Below are 18,266 nucleotides of genomic sequence, written 5' to 3'. Positions count from 1 at the left end.
ATTTAACTCAAACGCGTAGCTCTCCTCGTTTATTTATGAGAGATGGGGTCCATAGGTTTTTAACTCTTTTACAATCATACCCCTCAATCTAAGCATAGAGTTCTGATATTATTTGTTGTCAACAATAAGGTTCTGTGATGTAGTTAATTAAATACTAATAGTCGGAGGAGGGGCATTTAGAGAGCCATGACTATATATATATAGCTAGCTCCATTGATCTCTTCAATACCACTCGGTTCAAGTAGCAGCACATATTCCTAATCGACTCTCTCTCCCCCTCTCCCTAGCTCTATCTCTGTCTCTCTATGGCCATGCAGATCAGCTCAACAGTTCCAGCCCAAAATCTCGATCTCTTTCAGGCCAGACGTGCCAGCTTCAAATGCCAGCAATCTACATTAAAATCCGCTTCAACTGTAACTCATTCTTTAAAATCTGTTGGTACCGAGCTAACTAAAAAACACCTCGCAAATCTTGAAAAACTCCTCCAAAAGCAAGTCCCCGAACCAACTAACCAAACTGTCTCGCAACCGACTCACGGAGTTTCTAATAAGGGGTCGTTGGCCAATAATAGACGAAAGAATTTATTAGAAGATCTTAATTTGGCTAGAATATGGTCTGAAACGAGAGCAGCTGAGGAAATGTCACCTAGACATCTAAACAGGCTACAACGTTTGTTATCCAAGACGGAGGAGTATTCTCCGAGGAACCATCTTGGTTCTCGGTGGCGAGAGTATCACGGAAGCAATGATTGGGACGGGCTTCTTGATCCACTTGATGAGAATCTCCGGCGAGAGGTGGTGAGATATGGAGAGTTTGTTCAGGCAGCTTATCATGCTTTTCATTCTAATCCCGCCATGTCGGCAGGGAAACCCCCGTCACCCCAACAGGTTTCACTTCCCGATAGGTCCTACAGGGTGACGAAGAGTCTTTATGGGACTTCCTCGGTTGGATTACCGAAGTGGGTGGACGATGTGGCACCGGATCTAGGGTGGATGACCCAACAGTCTAGTTGGATCGGTTATGTTGCGGTGTGCGAGGACCGGAGGGAAATCCAACGGATGGGAAGGAGGGATATTGTTATCGCATTGCGTGGGACTTCTACATGTCTTGAATGGGCTGAGAATATGAGGGCCCAATTAGTTGAAATGCCCGGAGACCATGACCCGACTGAAATCCAACCCAAAGTGGAATGCGGGTTTTTGAGCTTGTATAAAACTTGTGGGGCTAATGTGCCCAGTCTAGCCGAGTCGGTGGTTGAAGAGGTGAAAAGGCTAATAGAGCTTTACAAGGGTGAGGACTTGAGCATTACAGTCACGGGACACAGCCTCGGCGCAGCCTTGGCTCTATTAGTAGGTGATGAGTTAAGTACATGTGCACCACAGGTGCCACCAATCGCAGTCTTCTCCTTCGGCGGACCCCGTGTGGGCAACAAAGGTTTTGCAAACCAAATTAATGCCAAAAAAGTTAAGGTCTTAAGAATTGTGAATAACCAAGATCTTATCACCAGGGTCCCAGGGATACCCATGGTAGAAGAGCTGAACGACAACATGCCACTGGCCTATGCACACGTTGGCACAGAGCTACGTGTGGACACAAAGATGTCACCGTATCTAAAGCCCAATGCCGACGTGGCATGCTGCCATGACCTGGAGGCATACCTGCACCTGGTCGATGGGTTCATGGCTTCGAACTGTCCGTTCAGAGCAAATGCAAAGAGGAGTTTAGTTAAGTTGCTAAATGAACAGGGATCAAATGTGAAGAGATTGTACACAAGTAAGGCACAAGCCTTGAGTTTGAATTTTGAAAGGCAAGGACTGGCCGCTTCTGGCTGTTTGCCGAGTCCATCTTGACAGACTCACCCACGGGTGCATGTAACCTTTGTTCATAAGGAAATGTAAAGTCATTTTTTAAAAAGCAAAATTGGGAAGGCATACACTTTTGGTCCGTATTTAATGTTTGGACAAAATACTTCAAGATATTGTTCTCTGGATTTTTTTTTTTTTTCTTTTGAACTGATTTGCCCAGCATGATTGAAAATCTCTTGTGCTTTAGCACCAAAAACAACAATTTCATATGCTTTAACTATTTTCTTTATCCATCACTGTTTCTTTTTTCACCTACTAGTTTTCCCACGTGCTTCTTAATCATTCTAAATTATCTCTCTGTTAGATAACAGCACTTTCTGTTTATAAAAATAGATTTAATTAAGATCAATATTTAGTTTTCATTCAATTGCTTCATTTTTTTTATTTTTTTTAACCACGGGTATCCGGACTAGCTTACATGTACCTTGACTAATTCTCTGATGCCCTGAAATTAACGACCAGACCACGTAAATCTCCAGTGGCCCCAGAATTTACGGCACTCGAACTAGTAATTGTGATTCTGGAGAGCAAATCTAGAGGCTAGCCAATTAAAATATATTTTCTAGGATTCATTTAATTGCTTTGTTAATTGCATCTATGATATGATAATTAAACAAGTTTCAAATAAAAAAAGATTTAATCCATGAAAAAAAATATATATATATATACACACCACTGAAATCTTAAAATACTCTATGTTAATCACCTGACCAATATCCTCATTCCCTTCATATAATATAATGAGACATAAAATGTCTATTCTAAATCTTAAATATTCTTGATGTTTTTCCCAAAACAATTATAAATTAATCTTAGTCAAATCGTGAAACAACTCGAGCTATTTTGTATGTAAGAATAAGATTTACAAAATAGAAAGTGTTATTAAATAAATTTAAAATAATCTAGGCAAATACGAGGAAGGAGCAGATAATATATTTGAGAATACTTTTCGCATGTCCAAATGTGGCAAAAACATTTTAAACTGCTGGAGCCTTTAAGGGATGCGTCATCAACGGTAGATGGGATGATGATGCAACACATCAAACCAAACCGCGGATTTGTTAGATGTGGAGATACCACTTGTCCATTTCGTATTCGAGTGAACACACGAGGAGAGGAAAAGGCACATCCCTTCCTTGCCATGCGGCTTTCGAAGAAAAAACACAATGTCAAAGCCTTCAACATCTATTAAACACAACCGACCGTTTTAACGCTAGTTCGTGGGATCAATTTATTTTTATCTTTGACGATATTACAATGGTTTTACATCTGCCGACCAAATTGTCTTCGTTGTGGCTTATTAAGGTTTTTTTATTTATTATTATTAATAATATGAGTGTCTGGATTAACTTGCGCGTACCTCGATTAATTTCACGGACCCTGAAGTTAACGACCATGTAAGCCTACAGTGGTCATCATATTAGCAAACTCATTGGTCCCAAACTCTTACCACTAGGTCACATATTAAGCTCTTACCCCTTTGTTTTACTTCAAATTATTAATGTTTTTGATAATACACTAGTAGTTGTTGTTTTTTAAAATACTTTTTTGTTTAGAAATGTATTAAAATAATGTTTTTTTTATTTTTAAAAAATTATTTTTAATATTATAAAATCAAAACAATTTGGAAATATAAAAAAAATAATTTGAAGTAAACAAATCTTAATTTTTTTAAAAATATTTTTGAAACGTAAAAATAAACGGCCATCATGTTTATTTTTTATAACCCAAAAAAAATAAGAATTTAATCCAATAATAGATTCCCTCCATCCTAGTCCTTTTGAAAATTATACAAAAACTAAAAGGGAAACGCTATTTCACAGAAGAAATTACGGTTTAGAAATAATATCTGGGATTTTGGCTATTTTGAAATGGTGATTTGGAAATTACGTATAGAATTTTGGCTATTTTAAATACTGTGGCAATGGCAATTTTGTAATTATGATTGTACTATCAACAATAAAACTAAAACAAAACGTTTTTTTTCTCGCTACGGATGACACTTTGAGAGAGATTAGTTGAAAAGGCAAACTATGACTCGAGGGAAGGCTTCAAATGGCATTTTTATCATCGAGTCCATGCATGTTTCGTTTTTTTGTTTTCTTCCTTGGAGTCATAAACATAGACCAGATTATAAAATTATAAAAAAAAAAAAGCCATTTGAAGCCTTCCTGGGAGTCATAGAACATAGACTAGATCATAAAATTATAAAAATGCCATTTGAAGTCAATCATAGATTCCCTGCTTCCTAGTCCTTCTGGAAATTAGACATATACTAAAACAAAACGGTGTTTTTCTATAGACATGACAAAATTATAGATTTTACTATTTTTTTTATTAAAACAATGACAAAACTGTAATTTTTGTATTTTGTTTTTTCAGAGAAAACAAGTTTTTGTTGTATTTTTTTTTCTCTTTATTCTTATTTTTTTCACTTTACACCTCTCCTATTTATCATTATTTTTTTAATATTGTTTTAGTTTTTCCTTTTTTTCTTTACACTTTCTTTTGAAAAAAAATTATTTTTTTTATTTTTACACTTTGAATATTTATCACCCTACACTGCCTATTTATACCATTATTTTTGTTCTTTTATAATTTGTTTTTTAGTTTTTTTTTCTTCACACTTTTTTTTACAAAAATTATTATATATGTTGTTATCTATTTAGGGGCTCATATAAACAGGAAAAAAAGGATAAAATACAAAAAAAATAAAAAAAATATATTAAAAGAAAATAAAAAATATATATATATGAAAAGAGTATACCAGAACGTCGAGGAAATTGTCGAAGATTTGCTAGGAAAGATTAAATATACACTTTTTAAAAAACAAAAATTATTATACAAAGACTAAAAAAATGGTGTTTCACTGTAGTAATTGCAACATTGTTTCATTATTATGCTACATTCAAAATTAGTTTAAGATCTTACATGTTTTTATTAACGCATATGTTTTTTACTAAAAAAAAACATGCTAACAACACCTACACAATAATTCTTTTGCTTTAGAAAAAAAAAGTTGTTCAACCTGCAACGAGGCAAGTTGAATAGATGTGTTAAAACTTTATTTTTTGCATTTATTGACACAAATGGTTTTCGATATATTTAATTAAATGCATGTATAAACCTTTTGATTTATAATTAGATTAAAAAAAAAACATATAAAAAGCTTGCATGTTTATTTATTTATTTATTAAAAAAATTATCCGACCTTTGATAAAATTCAGATTAAATAACTACTGAAAGTGTAATTAGTGTTGCTTTCCATATGTTATTTATTTTCTACCTCTAAACCGTCTAAACCTTTATGCATTCTTGGATTATAAATTTAAAATATATTAAATAATATAATGATAAGATTAATATCCATAAAACCTGGACTTTTAAAATGACAAAAAAAAAACAACTAAAAATTACAAAAAAGAAAAGCAATAAAAATAGAATGGGTGAAGTAGTTGAAATGGCCAATAAAATAGGGAATCAGGCTTGAGTTGATAAGCCTAAAAGCTGAAGAGGCTTAACCCAATTTAAGCAGCCAAGATTTTGGCCCACCCTATTTGCTAGATGGACCGGACCTACTTTATGCGAGATTATGGATCAGTTAAACTAAGAACCATGCTAAAATAACGAAGGAAACTCGTTCTAACAAATTCTTCACAGAGACAGTGACAGATTGTTACAAACAAGAACGAAGAACCATGCTGTATACAAACCCATTAATTTTCCTGAATTGCTATCAGAAATTATTTGTTGGGTTTATCTATTCGGGTCCGTGGGCTCTTAGACACGCAGTTTGTTTTTACGGTGGAAAAGTGCTTTTTTAAAAAATAAATTCTTTTTAAATAATTTTTTTATATTTTTAGATCGTTTTAATATGCTAGTATCAAAAATAAAATTAAAAAAATAAATAAATATTATTATTTTAATATATTTCCAAGTAAAATATACTTTGAAAAGTAATTGGTACCACAATTTCAAATGAACTCTTAATATCTCAGTCCTCCCAACGCTTCAAGTATTTTTGGGTCCCCATGTTCAAAGTTGAAACCATAACTTCAAAAGTTATATTTTTCCACCTATACAGAAGCCTCAATAGTTTTATTCTTCTTGTTTTTTTTCCCATTATTCCCAAGAAAAAAAAGAAAAATAATTCTTGGCAACTAAAAATGGATCCACTGAACACTCTTTGACATAGATGTTAATTTTTTTTATTGACAACAAGGGATAAAACTTGGGGTTCACTATAATACCTATTATATTATATCAGATACTTCTACATGATCTATCAAAAACATCTCTGGACTAGCCATTTGTTCCCTCGTAATGGCCATACCTTGAACTGACCTTATAACCACACATAACGAGATTTAGATGCGTACGCCCCCCTCCTCAATGGACTACCCACATGTTTCTATTGGATTAACCTCACAACCTCCCACGACGAGACATGACAGCAAGCGTTGAAAGTCTAGGTAAATCTAAGAGGAGGTGGATTAGGTTGCCAATTAAAAACTTCTTCTTAACTTAAAAGCAAAATATAACACAACCTAATGATCAATCCAAATAAACAACTCAAATATCAATTGAGACAAATTTAAATAAGCACCAATACAATCAACACTTCAAGACGATCACAAATAAATATAAGAGATAGTTAAGAGAGTGTGTACCGAGATTTTTATAGAGGTTTGGAAAATCGCCCACTACTCTTCTTAAACCATCATTCAAGAGTTTCACCAACACTAACTTGATCTACTTCACGGATAAGACCAAATTTTTACACAATCTTTTTCACATGTCAAGTATTGAAACCTTTCTCGATCCTTTTCTAGGCTCAAGATTAAACCAAATCCTTTTACAAGCTAAGGATCAAACCTAACACCTAATCTTTTGATTAGCAACCCCTTTCTCACCAATATTTGTAAATTGAAAAGTATCAAACAACTTTAATAGCCTTTATAAGACTTTCTCAAGTGCTTTAATGTCATTTACACTTTCTAAAATATTACTCTCCTAATAGAGTTGAATGGAATACAAACAAAGCACTAGAAAGAATGTTGTCAATAACAATTCAACCTTGTTTTATGAAAAATCAAGAGTAAAACTACGGTCGTAGAAGGTTATTAAGAACGAGAGCATGATCAAAACTTTGTCTCGGATGTTCTACTTCATTTTGCCGAAGAGTATTTATAGGGCTAAAAATCAAACTAGTCGTTGGTCATAACTTTCAAAATATTTATGTCCGTTGAAGAATTGGATATACCCTTATTGGAACCGATTATATCGTTTTAAAGTTGCTGGATAAATTTTGGAATTTTTAGAAAAATAGTTAGACCATTTTACAAACCAATTAGATCATTTCTTAAAATGGTAACCTATTTTCTAAATCGGCTAGACTAATTTAGGTATTAGGAAAATTCTTTTGTTTTGTGTACTTCGGTATTTTCTTAGTTTTCTTGTGTTCTTTTGAGTTTGTCTAGGTTTTATATATATGAAAAATGATTCCTAAATAAATTAAAAGTTATTTGACAAAACCCTTTTTACAAGATCTTGATCTTTAAAGTTGAAAGTCATTATTATCTAAAGATTTTTGTTTGAAATCGGAAAATGTTATGGTATCACTTTATATATTCATGCCCTGCTTCTTTGATGATTTCCCTAAATAATTCCAATCTCTTGAAGCTTATCTAAATCATCACAAAACTTGTGCAATATGCAAATATATATGTGTGTCATATTAATTAAGTAGAGTTACTTATCGTAGCTCTTACACATGTCTTTACTTTTTATTTAATCATTATTTAACTTAATTATTAATGCATGTTTTATATAGGCATTCAAATAAATAAATGATTATCTCACCATATAGAAACATAAAGATCCAAGCATGATCATAAGCTTTAAACATATAGGATAAATCAAATTAAATTTTAAGTTTAAAACACCTTAACTTTTAAGTATAAAACAAGTTAAAAGTACAACTCTTCAAGATTATTGTTAAAACACTTAATTGCAACTCATTAATCATATCAACTTGCACATGAATACTTTCAAACATGACAACATATATATTTCTCCTCATACTGTATGCAATGATGACATAAATATAATGCTACAAAATATATATCAAGTATGTGTCATCATTAAAAAACATTTTAGAGATAAAAGATCAACCAATTCAAATTATTTATTCCACAAAAGTATAATCATAAAGAAACATGGAGTCAAATATTATATATCTCTTTTGAATAAGCATATATACAAATAATTAAGAGGATAAGAAATTTATATCATGACTTATTGACAAATGATAAGTCCTTATTTGTTCTTCTAAAATTTTTCTTTTGATTTGATTGTTTCATCGTATTTAAGATAATCTATCATTGTTCTTAAATGTTTCTGATCCACGCTTTATTAAGATTGGACATTAATTAGAATTGTTGAAATTGATATACATTATGTTATTTCTTTAATGAAATGAAATAGTTATTATCATAAACTAAGGTATGAGGGATATCTAGAATTAATATGTAGGTGTTTGTCGAATGATATATACACTGAACTGACCCTCATGAGAATTTCATATGGAGAGATCATTTATGTCTATAGAAAGACTCACATGATGGTTGTGTAGGTGATTCTTATATTTGAGATCACTAAGTTATCTTATATAAGGAGTGTTATGTTATGATTCTGTTACTCGTTGTTCAAATCAATGGTAACAAATAGATAGATTTTGGATATAACATGAATTATATAAAGGTATTTAAGTAATTATGAGATGATTCATCATCCTAAGTGAATTAGAGAAAATGTTTCATCTTTTTTCAAATAGTATCGACTATAAATTCTTGTGCATAGTGAAATGAGATTTGAAAAAAGTTTCAAATATTATTTAAAGAATTAATGACTATGGTGTTGAGAACAAATATGATTTAATAGAGTAAACACACTTCATGCTATAATGTCTAAATCGAAATATTATTGATGAAAAGATAATAACTATACTGAGAAACTTGTCACTAAAAGGTTAAGTCAAACCACTTATGACTTTTCTAATATTCGGGGGATCATGACAGGTTGCTAGACATTGTTCTTGATCTTCAAATATAAATCAATCAATTGTTGAATTAATAATAAATTAATTTGTATAATTTATTTAATCATATTTTATTTAGGATTGTGATTTATATCTGGGCTAACTTATTAGAGAACCTAATGAGTCACACACATAAGAATCATTGATCATAAATTAAAATGAGATGATTAATCAAGTGTGACTTGATTGTAAATAAATTTTAGAATTTAAGGACTAAAATGCAATTAATATAGGGAGTTACAATTCTAGACCTAGAAACAATCAAGTAAGAACTTGATTGAGTAAATTTCTAAAATTAGCTTAAAATAATAAATGTGATATTATTTAAGGGAAAAATTAATGTTTTTTCATTTATATGGATTTTAGGTTTTTCTTATAAATAGAAATTTATATCTTTTATTTTCTCAGAGTAGAGTATAGTAAAAAAAAATACCTGAAACATGAAACAAAAAAGTCAGCACTCAAAATTATAGCAATTCATCTCTCCTTAAAGGATTTAGAAGATTTCTCATTAATGGTTTGTATGGATTGCAGTTAAAGGTTAAACACTTGAACGATTTGTAATTTGCCAGAACCTAATTTTGAATCAATCATTTAAAGCAAAAAAAAACATTTAATCTTCATATAATTTTTATATAAACCCAAAAAAACCTTGAGATCTTTAAAACTTCAAAAAAAAAAAATTAAATTTATTTTTGGATATTCTTAAAACATAGAAAAAGTCGTTGGGTTCAGGGGTTTCCATGGTGTGTGTGTGTATATCTTACACGTTGAATCCGTGCATTGTAAGGAATAAGGAATAAGGAAATCTTGTTGGAGAGTGGATTAAAAATTAATTAAAGACGGTTTGTGGTGAAGAAATCAGTGATGGAATAGGACTGTGATGTAATGTGTTTCTCTGTTTTGAATGTAATTGAATTCTGGAGTGAGGTTTTTTCTTTTTATCTTGCATTACAAAGATAACAGCCTTGAGATTATAGCAATTTTTTTTTCCCAATACCGAGGATTTAACTAATCGCTAATTAGTTTATTTACTGGTTATTGATCTGTGTCATATTACGGGTTGGATTTTTTTTTCAAACAAAAAAAATTTAATAAGTAGGTTTTATCAACATGTTTTTTTATATAAAAAATCTAAAATATAAATTGAAAAATTTATGCACATATCTAATTAAAAAAATTAAAAATTATATGTGTTAATAAATAAAAAAAATAATTGACAATAATTAAAGATATAACTGGAAAAATTAAAGAATATATATAAATCAAGATATTTTATTTTGCAACACGGGTAATTTGTATAGTCGTGTTCAATGACTCTGTTTATTAAAATTAATTTTTTAGTTAGTCAAAAGATAGTATAAACAAACATACATGTAATTAATTAAATAAAATAAAATAATTTTTTTTAAATAAAAGTCATTTATATAAAACATAAAGAAAATCATAGATAAATTATAATAATCTTTTCAAAAAATAAATATATACAAAATAATTAAAAACAATTGCTATTTGAAAAAAGGCTAAAAAAAGAGAGAGGGGAAACATTATTTGGAAAAAAATACATATTTAAAAAAGCATCAATTTTAAAAAATGGGAAAAATTAGAAGAAAAAAAAAGCCAGGTATAGCTAGGCAAAATAGAAAAAAAAAATTTGAAAAAAAAGCTAGCTAACAAGTCGTCTGTTTTTTCCTAGATTTCAGCCATAGTTGTGGTCAGAAAATCGAGATTCCTTATTTTTTGACATAGAAACCCATTTTCCAACCCATATTTCACCCAAAAACACCCTAAATACCTTGATAAACCATTCAATAATCTTAAACAACCTAAAAAACCATACAAAAACTTGAAATCGACTCGAAATCAAAAAATTTTATGAGCTTAGATATGGTTTTTAGGCAATTTTAAGGTAAAAAAACATCTAAGTGTAATTTCTCTCATCAAATGAAATTCGTTGACACCAATGTTGACTATTTTAATGGCTAAAATCGATGTCAACACCGATTTTTTTTTTTTTACTATCGGAATCCAGCAATTCTCTTTCTCTTTTTTTTTTAAACCAGAGACTTAAAAATAAAAACAAATAAAATTTTAGACTAAAATTGATTTTTTCTAAAATTTAAAAAATTGAAGGGATATAATATTTATAATCTGGAAACTACGAAGACTATAATAAACATTTAACTTGAAATTTAAAAAAACCACCTATTTTGTCCGTGCTTTTTTATTTTAGTCTCTTGTCTTTTGATCTCATTCTCTTGACAAAACAAACTAAATTAGCCTACAATTTAAGGATTAATAAAAAAAAATTAACTAAAATATCTATGAGATTGAGATAAAACACCTACAAGGACTCCAATATCTATGAGAAATATAAACTAAAATATCTATGAGATTAAGAGTGGAATAAACAAAGAGAATTAAAAAAAAATCCAAGAAATCCATTTTTTTTTTACTTGGAGTTTATGGAATTCAAAATTCTTGGTTTAAATTAATTTTTTATGATAATTTTTTTATTTTTAAACAATAAACTTAGTAAATCTCTAGTTCCAGAGCTCCTGGGTTGATATTCAATAGATCTTGTTAATCAACATGGATGAAAAGTGGATGGAATGGTAAAATAAAATACCTTAGATAATGTTAAGGGTATAATTTATAGATGCAAATGGTGAAAAATAAAATTGATAATAATCAATATTTTTGCATCTGATTGTAAATATCTATGTGTATTTTTTTGTTCACAGCTCGTAACTAACATACGTGCTTCCTTCTTAACTTTGAGGACTAGCACCTATAAAATTTTATTAAATTTATTTAAATATATCAAATTAAGGGTGTATAACTGTATTTTTTTTTTAATATTTTTAGATTGTTTTGATATACTGATGTAAAAAATATTTTTAAAAAATAAAAATATTTTATTTTAATATATTAAAAAAAATATTTTAATCCGTAATTGCTATTATAATTAGAGGAGTAACCTGGTTTTAATTAACGATCAAGTTAGCTGAAATATACATTTACCATTAAACCAAAAAAATTTGAAATACCAAACCAGACCATGAGAAACAAAACTCAACCAAACTTTAATGATAGAGTTTGGGAGCACGGCTCAAATTGTTTGATAAAATTAAATCTATTTTAATCAGTCATCAAATATCTAATATTTTTCTTTCTTTATTTAATTTAATAATTTACATTACTAATCAAATTTGTATAAATGTTATTTTATTCTCTTAATAAAATAATTAAAAAGTCAAGAATTTACCAAAAATAGTAAAATCTTGTCTAAAAAATCTTTTACTTATTGTGTGTTTATTATCATGATATTTTCAGAATTATTTTTTAATTATAAATATATTAAAATAATTTTTTTTATTTTTTTATATTAACACATAAAAAAACATCAATGGAGCTTAAAATAAAGAGATGTCAAATTTACATCAGTGGGGCTTAAAATAAACAGAGACGGCAAGCACACATGATAAACATACACCCTTCCTTACACTAACATTGCATACTAGGGTTTTTAAGGATTAGGTTTCTCCACTCTAACACTCTCATCACTCTCAACTTCTTTCTGCCGCATTGACTAGGGTTCCAACGCAACTCACTCTTCTCGCTCCCTCGTATTTTCCCTCTTATTTTCTAACCTCCCAAACACTCCTAGACTTCAACTACTCTCAATAAATAATGGCTTTAATCAATCAATAGGGTCTCTTGCTGTTTGAAGGTAAACAAGCTGAAGGACTATATATTTATCTGTGCTTATCAGAAACTCAAAGAGACAAATGGCATCAGCGAACCCTTTTGATATCCTTGGCGACGATGACAACAATGAGGACCTTTCTCAACTCATCGCCGCTGCTCAGCTTAAGGCGGCCGAGAAGCCCAAGAAGGCGGATAAGTCCGCTGCTGCTCCTGCTTCTCAGCCTGCTAAGCTTCCCACCAAGCCTGCTCCCCCTGCACAAGCTGGTGAGCTTCGATTTACTAACCGTTGTTTGTGTTGATTAAATTTGTTGCTCTTGGTTCATTAACGAAGAAATTTGCTTTGGAGGTGTTTAAAGTACTGAGTTTTTTTTTTTATTTACGTTGGTTTTTGTTTTGTTTTTATATTTGAATGCTAGAACATGAAGGGAAAAGTGGTAAATTTATTGAAATTGTTAATTGAATAGTTGTTTTAACTTTATTTTTCTTTGAGTACCCCTAATAGTGTTAAATTGTTCTGGTTGTTGAGGGATGAAGGGAATAGAAGAGAAGGGAGGACATGTTTATTGAATCTGTTGGTGTTTCGTTATTTCTTGAATGTTGGTTTGTCAGCTGATCACCTGTTTGCTTACTTATCCCTGTAATGTTTGTTAATGGTGGAGTTCTAGATGATTGTTTAATCTTGTTTTGATTGTTGGAAGATAAAATTGTTGCTTGACTCCACCCAAATACCCCTGTTAGGTATCTCCTGGCCATTTTCTCTCTATTTTTGATAAATATTTAACAGAGTATTTCTTTTGTGTTTTTAAAATTACTTTCTTTTGTCACCTTTTATTGCGTTCTTTGTTATTTCATGGATTGGTAGCACAGGCTGACAGGTGGCACTGATTAATGTTGGAGTTGTATTTCGTGTTCATAATACTGGTCTTTTATCTTCTCAACCAGTGAGGGAGGCAAAGAATGAAGGTGGACGTGGAGGAGGCCGTGGAGATGGGCGTGGCTATGGGCGTGGGCGTGGTCGCGGTGGCGGTGGCGGTGGCGGTGGCAGATTTAACAGAGAATCAAATAACAATGAAACGCCCTTCATTGGCAATGGTTTTTCTGGAGGATCCAGACCATCTGAAGATGGAGAGGCTGGGAGAACTTCTGAGAGGCGTGGCTATGGTGCCCCTCGTGGTGGTTTCCGCGGTGGTCGCCGTGGTGGTTATAGCAATGGGGAAGCTGGAGAAGGTGAACGCCCTCGAAGGCAGTATGATCGCCACAGCGGTACCGGTCGTGGGTTAGTATTTTATCGCTGAAATATCCATTTTTGTTATATGCTGTTTTGACCTTGAAATTTCCTTCATTACTTGATATAATTTGCCATAAAAAATTTCATTGTATTTGCCATGGCAGGAATGAGCTTAAACGCGAAGGGTCTGGCCGTGGTAACTGGGGAACTCCTGCTGATGAAATTGCTCCGTGAGTTTCTGTCTTTGTGCTCTCAGCAATTTTTTTTTGAAATTTAACTTTACATGTGATGACTTAGCTATGCACACATGTATGTATACTTGTGTAACTGAATTCAGAGAGACTGAGGAACCTGTTGTTGACAACGAGAAGAGCGTCATTACTGAGAAGCAGCCAGAAGAGGAGGATGCTGCAGCTGCCAGCAAGGATGCTGCAGATGCCAGCAAGGATGCTGCTGTGAATGAGCCAGAAGAGAAGGAGCCTGAGGACAAGGTGAATTTTCCTTTTTAAACCTGGTCTTATCTTGGGATGTCTTCACAAATAAATGGAATAGTACTATCATCTAGAACTTCAATTTTTATTAACTTTTTTACTTTTCACAGAGGTATGACTGTTATGCTGGATTAGTATGATGCGATTTATTAGCTAATGTGAAGATATAAGGTTCAAAACTGACTTAAATGTTGTTTGCTTGATCACTAATTCCATCCTCTAAATTTTGACAAGATCTTTCTGCAGTGTTCTGTATACAATCTTGAGTTTTTGTAACTGATGAATTTTTTTAACTTGGTTTAATATTGTCAATCAAGGACCTCTTTCATACACATTCAGTAAAATTGATGACGTGTTTCCTATTTAATAAGCAATCTTATGGAAGCTTCATTGTCAAGATTCAGTCATGCTTCCTTGGAAAAGTCACTGATAAAAAACTTATATTTTATTGGTTAAAATTTTCACTGATAAAAAACTTATCTTTTATTGGTTAAAATTTTCTTATATATGTATATTTGGACTCATTTTGCTGGGAAATGACAGATTGAAGGCATTGATTACTTATTATAAGTGCTACTTTTGATCTAGATATTTCTGTTCAAGCAATTCTGTTTTTGTGCTTTGCTTGCGTTTTGTAACAGTTTCAATTGTAGTTATGTACTTAACCTTCACATATTCTGCACGTATGAGTTCTCAATTAAGAGATCAGTCAATTTAAATGTTGGTTATGTTGATTAATTATCATTCAGAACAAGTTTAGAATTATAGGGTAATTAGCCTGTTTCAGTTGGATTCCTCTGGAAAGTCAAACTCCCCTGAATCATCATTTATCCTAGATCAAACTCTTAAGCTATGTGATGAAATGACATCGCTGTAATGATATTATGCAGTTCAATTTCAAAGTCCATTGAACTTATGACCAGCTTCGGTGTGCATTGAAATTGACTTTCTGGTTTTGATGCATAACTATTTTGTGTGTTTTCTTGTGCTGTTGTATTTTTTTCAATAAATCCCTTTCCTTTTGTATTAATAGGAGATGACACTGGAAGAGTATGAGAAGGTTCTTGAAGAGAAGAGGAAGGCTTTGCTTTCTCTGAAGGCTGAGGAGAGGAAAGTTGGCTTGGACAAAGACTTACAGTCCATGCAACAGCTGTCAAGTAAGAAGAGCAATGATGAAATTTTTATCAAGCTGGTAAGAATCATTTCTTTCTTTGAATGTGGAATTGTATTTCATTTGGTAGATTGCTAAACAAGCATATTAACTTGTAGGGTTCTGAGAAGGACAAACGAAAAGATGCTGCTGACAAAGAAGACAGAGCCAAGAAGGTGTGTTTTTGGTGTCAGAACTTTTGGTTTTTGTTCGTGCCATGTTGATCATGGTTCTCTCTAACTTCAGTTCCTTTTGATATGCTGACATCTTAGATATGCACCCCAAAGTACTTGTCAGTTTTATGTCCTTGGCTCTTTCTTATTATCCATTTTTTATTTGATGAATAACTTTTTGTATGACCTAGAATTTTTTTAATCCATCCATGCAAGTATTGATGATGGGAAAGCCCAACTGTCGTTACTTGAATGCAGGCTGTCAGCATAAATGAATTCCTGAAGCCTGCTGGAGGTGACAGGTACTACAACCCTGGTCGAGGCCGAGGCCGTGGCCGTGGAAGGGGTGGATATGGAGGCAATACTCGTGATGTGGAAGCTCCCTCTATTGAAGACCCTGGGCAGTTCCCCACCTTGGGTGGCAAGTGATACTTGCACTGCCTTTCATCATCGCATCGATTCCCGTGTGGAATTCCTTGTGATCTAATTCTTGATTTCTCTTGTGGAATTCCTTGTGATCTAATTCAAGAGTTCGAGTCAAGGGTTATCAATGGGAATTATGATTTCCTATGTCAAAAACCATCTCAAACATCTAGTCTTTTGGGTGTAAATTTTAGATTTATTCCTGTGATTCCTTCTCAACTTTCAAGTTGCATGCATGACCAACTTTTTTTTGGTTTAAATTAGGGCATATGGAGTCGTTATTGTGTCTGACTTAGTGGCATCAGTTTTGGTTTGTTTTAGGGTAACAGCATTTTTACTAGTATTTTCAATTTTTCCTGTTGTGTTTCTGATCTATTGTCATTATTTCTTTAAAAGAAATGAATGAGTTGCTTTCAAGGTTCCCCGCTATTCAGGTATTAGCTTCAGCTTAGTATATTGTCGCCAAATGTCTGAGATATATAGGAACTGGAATGAATTAGCAAACTGAGTATGTGATATTTAGGCAACTGTTGAAATCCTATTGCCTGTCCGAAACTGTATTATTTACCAACAAAATAGAGCACCCACTTCCCTCCCTTTCCTCAAAACCATGCTTCTTCTCTTTCCACTTGCACAATCCAAAACCAAATGCCGATCCAATCAAAAACCCAATGGGGTCGGGCCATTTTCGGCAAATCCACTGCGCAACTTGACAGCCATGCCAAACCTAGTGGTGTCATTTTATCAAACAAGACAATCACTTGCTATATTAGATCCAGAGACTTAGATTCTGCTCTTAATGTTTTCACTAATATGGCGGTTAAAACAACAGTTACTTGGAATTCAGTTTCGGCCGGTTTCTCAATGAAGCGCTGGAAATTGAGGAAGCCCAAGAACTGTATGTTAAAAATACCTGAACCATGATAGCTTGTTATGTATGTAGTTCTGACGTGGAAAGAGCTCAGCCTTTCGTTGAAGATATACCCATTAAAGATGCAGCTTCTTGGAATGCAATGATACCCGGTTTTGCGTAGAATTAGTTTATGGACACAGCACGCACCTTGTTCTTGATAATGCCAAAGAAAAACGTAGTTACTTGGAATGCTACGATTTCAGGGTCTGTAGAGTGCGGGGAGCTGGATTTGGCATTAAAGTTGGTTTGAAAAGGCGCCAGTTAAGAGAGTGGTGGCTCGGACCGCGCTATGATCATTGGGTACGTGAAGCTTTGGAGGATTGGATTGGCAGAAAGATTGTTTCGTGAGATGCCCGAGAAGAATTTATTGACTTGGAATGCTATGATGGTGTAAAGCTTTTTAGAACAATGGTGGGATTTGGTATTCATCCAAATTCGTCAACTTTGAACAGCATTTTGTTAGGGTGTAGTGAGTTGTCTGCTTTGCAGTTGGGCAGGCAAGAGTATCAACTAGTTTGCAAGTCTCCACTGTCTGATGATACAACCGCAGGAACTCCGTTGATTGGCATGTATTGTAAGTGTGGAGTGATGGAGGACGGTTGGAAATTGTTTTTGAGGGTTCCACGGAAGGATGTTGTCACTTGGAATGAAATGATTTCTGGTTATGATCAATACAGAGAAGGTAATAAAGCCAGACTGGATCACTTTGTTGCCATATTATCAGCTTGTAACCATGCTGGATTTACAGTCCTCGGCGTTAAATATTTCCGTTCAATGGTGAGGGATTAAGGACTTGCAGCTAAACCTGATCGCATGTATGGTTGATCTTCTTGGTCGGGCAGCAGGTAAGTTCGTGGAGGCTGTAGATTTGATCGAGAAAATGCCTTTCAAACCTCATGCTGCCATATTTGGGACGCTTTTAAGTGCATGTAGAACACACAAGAACACTGAGATAGAAGAAATCTTGATCCAACGGCTGCAGTTGGACATGTATGATTATTCCCCATAAAGGATCAATTCCAAAGGAGAGGTCGTAACAGGCATACTTCTGACTTCTACTAGATCATATCAGCCTGGTCGAATTGGCAGAGAAGCTAAGGTTGCTGTAGCCATATTCTCCCCTATTTGGAACTTATAATGCATTCGATCTTAAAGCTGGACAAATCCCTCTGCGGGGACTAGCTTAAGCCTGATATGGCGGCAAATGTAGCTG

At 32.9% G+C, this 18,266-nt stretch overlaps 2 protein-coding genes across 2 annotated transcripts; both read left to right on the top strand.

Annotated features, from left to right (window-relative positions):
- Positions 1 to 138: 138 nt before the first annotated feature.
- On the top strand, positions 139 to 1,931 carry LOC18094575 (phospholipase A1-Ibeta2, chloroplastic). The gene has a single exon (XM_006368904.3). The coding sequence runs from the start codon at positions 306 to 308 to the stop codon at positions 1,848 to 1,850; it is 1,545 nt and encodes a 514-aa protein (XP_006368966.1). The 5' UTR covers positions 139 to 305; the 3' UTR covers positions 1,851 to 1,931.
- A 10,582-nt stretch (positions 1,932 to 12,513) lies between these two features.
- LOC18094574 (RGG repeats nuclear RNA binding protein A) lies at positions 12,514 to 16,509 on the top strand. The gene is made up of 7 exons (XM_006368903.3): positions 12,514 to 12,939; positions 13,618 to 13,951; positions 14,068 to 14,133; positions 14,241 to 14,394; positions 15,428 to 15,586; positions 15,664 to 15,720; positions 15,976 to 16,509. Exons 1-7 carry the CDS (start codon positions 12,756 to 12,758, stop codon positions 16,144 to 16,146), a joined length of 1,125 nt encoding a protein of 374 aa, XP_006368965.1. The 5' UTR covers positions 12,514 to 12,755; the 3' UTR covers positions 16,147 to 16,509.
- Positions 16,510 to 18,266: the final 1,757 nt, after the last annotated feature.

Source organism: Populus trichocarpa, chromosome 1, assembly GCF_000002775.5.
Source record: "Populus trichocarpa isolate Nisqually-1 chromosome 1, P.trichocarpa_v4.1, whole genome shotgun sequence".
In the NCBI taxonomy this organism is placed as follows: Eukaryota; Viridiplantae; Streptophyta; class Magnoliopsida; order Malpighiales; family Salicaceae; genus Populus; species Populus trichocarpa.
This window is presented reverse-complemented; position numbering and strand designations above follow the sequence as displayed.

Excerpts from the sequence above, each read along its gene's own strand:
- LOC18094574 (XM_006368903.3), top strand. The coding sequence starts at position 12,756 with ATGGCATCAGCGAACCCTTTTGATATCCTTGGCGACGATGACAACAAT. Across the intron at positions 14,395-15,427 it reads AGAAGGAGCCTGAGGACAAG|GAGATGACACTGGAAGAGTA; the intron begins GTGAATTTTCCT and ends TTGTATTAATAG. Across the intron at positions 15,721-15,975 it reads AAGAAGACAGAGCCAAGAAG|GCTGTCAGCATAAATGAATT; the intron begins GTGTGTTTTTGG and ends ACTTGAATGCAG.
- LOC18094575 (XM_006368904.3), top strand. The coding sequence starts at position 306 with ATGGCCATGCAGATCAGCTCAACAGTTCCAGCCCAAAATCTCGATCTC.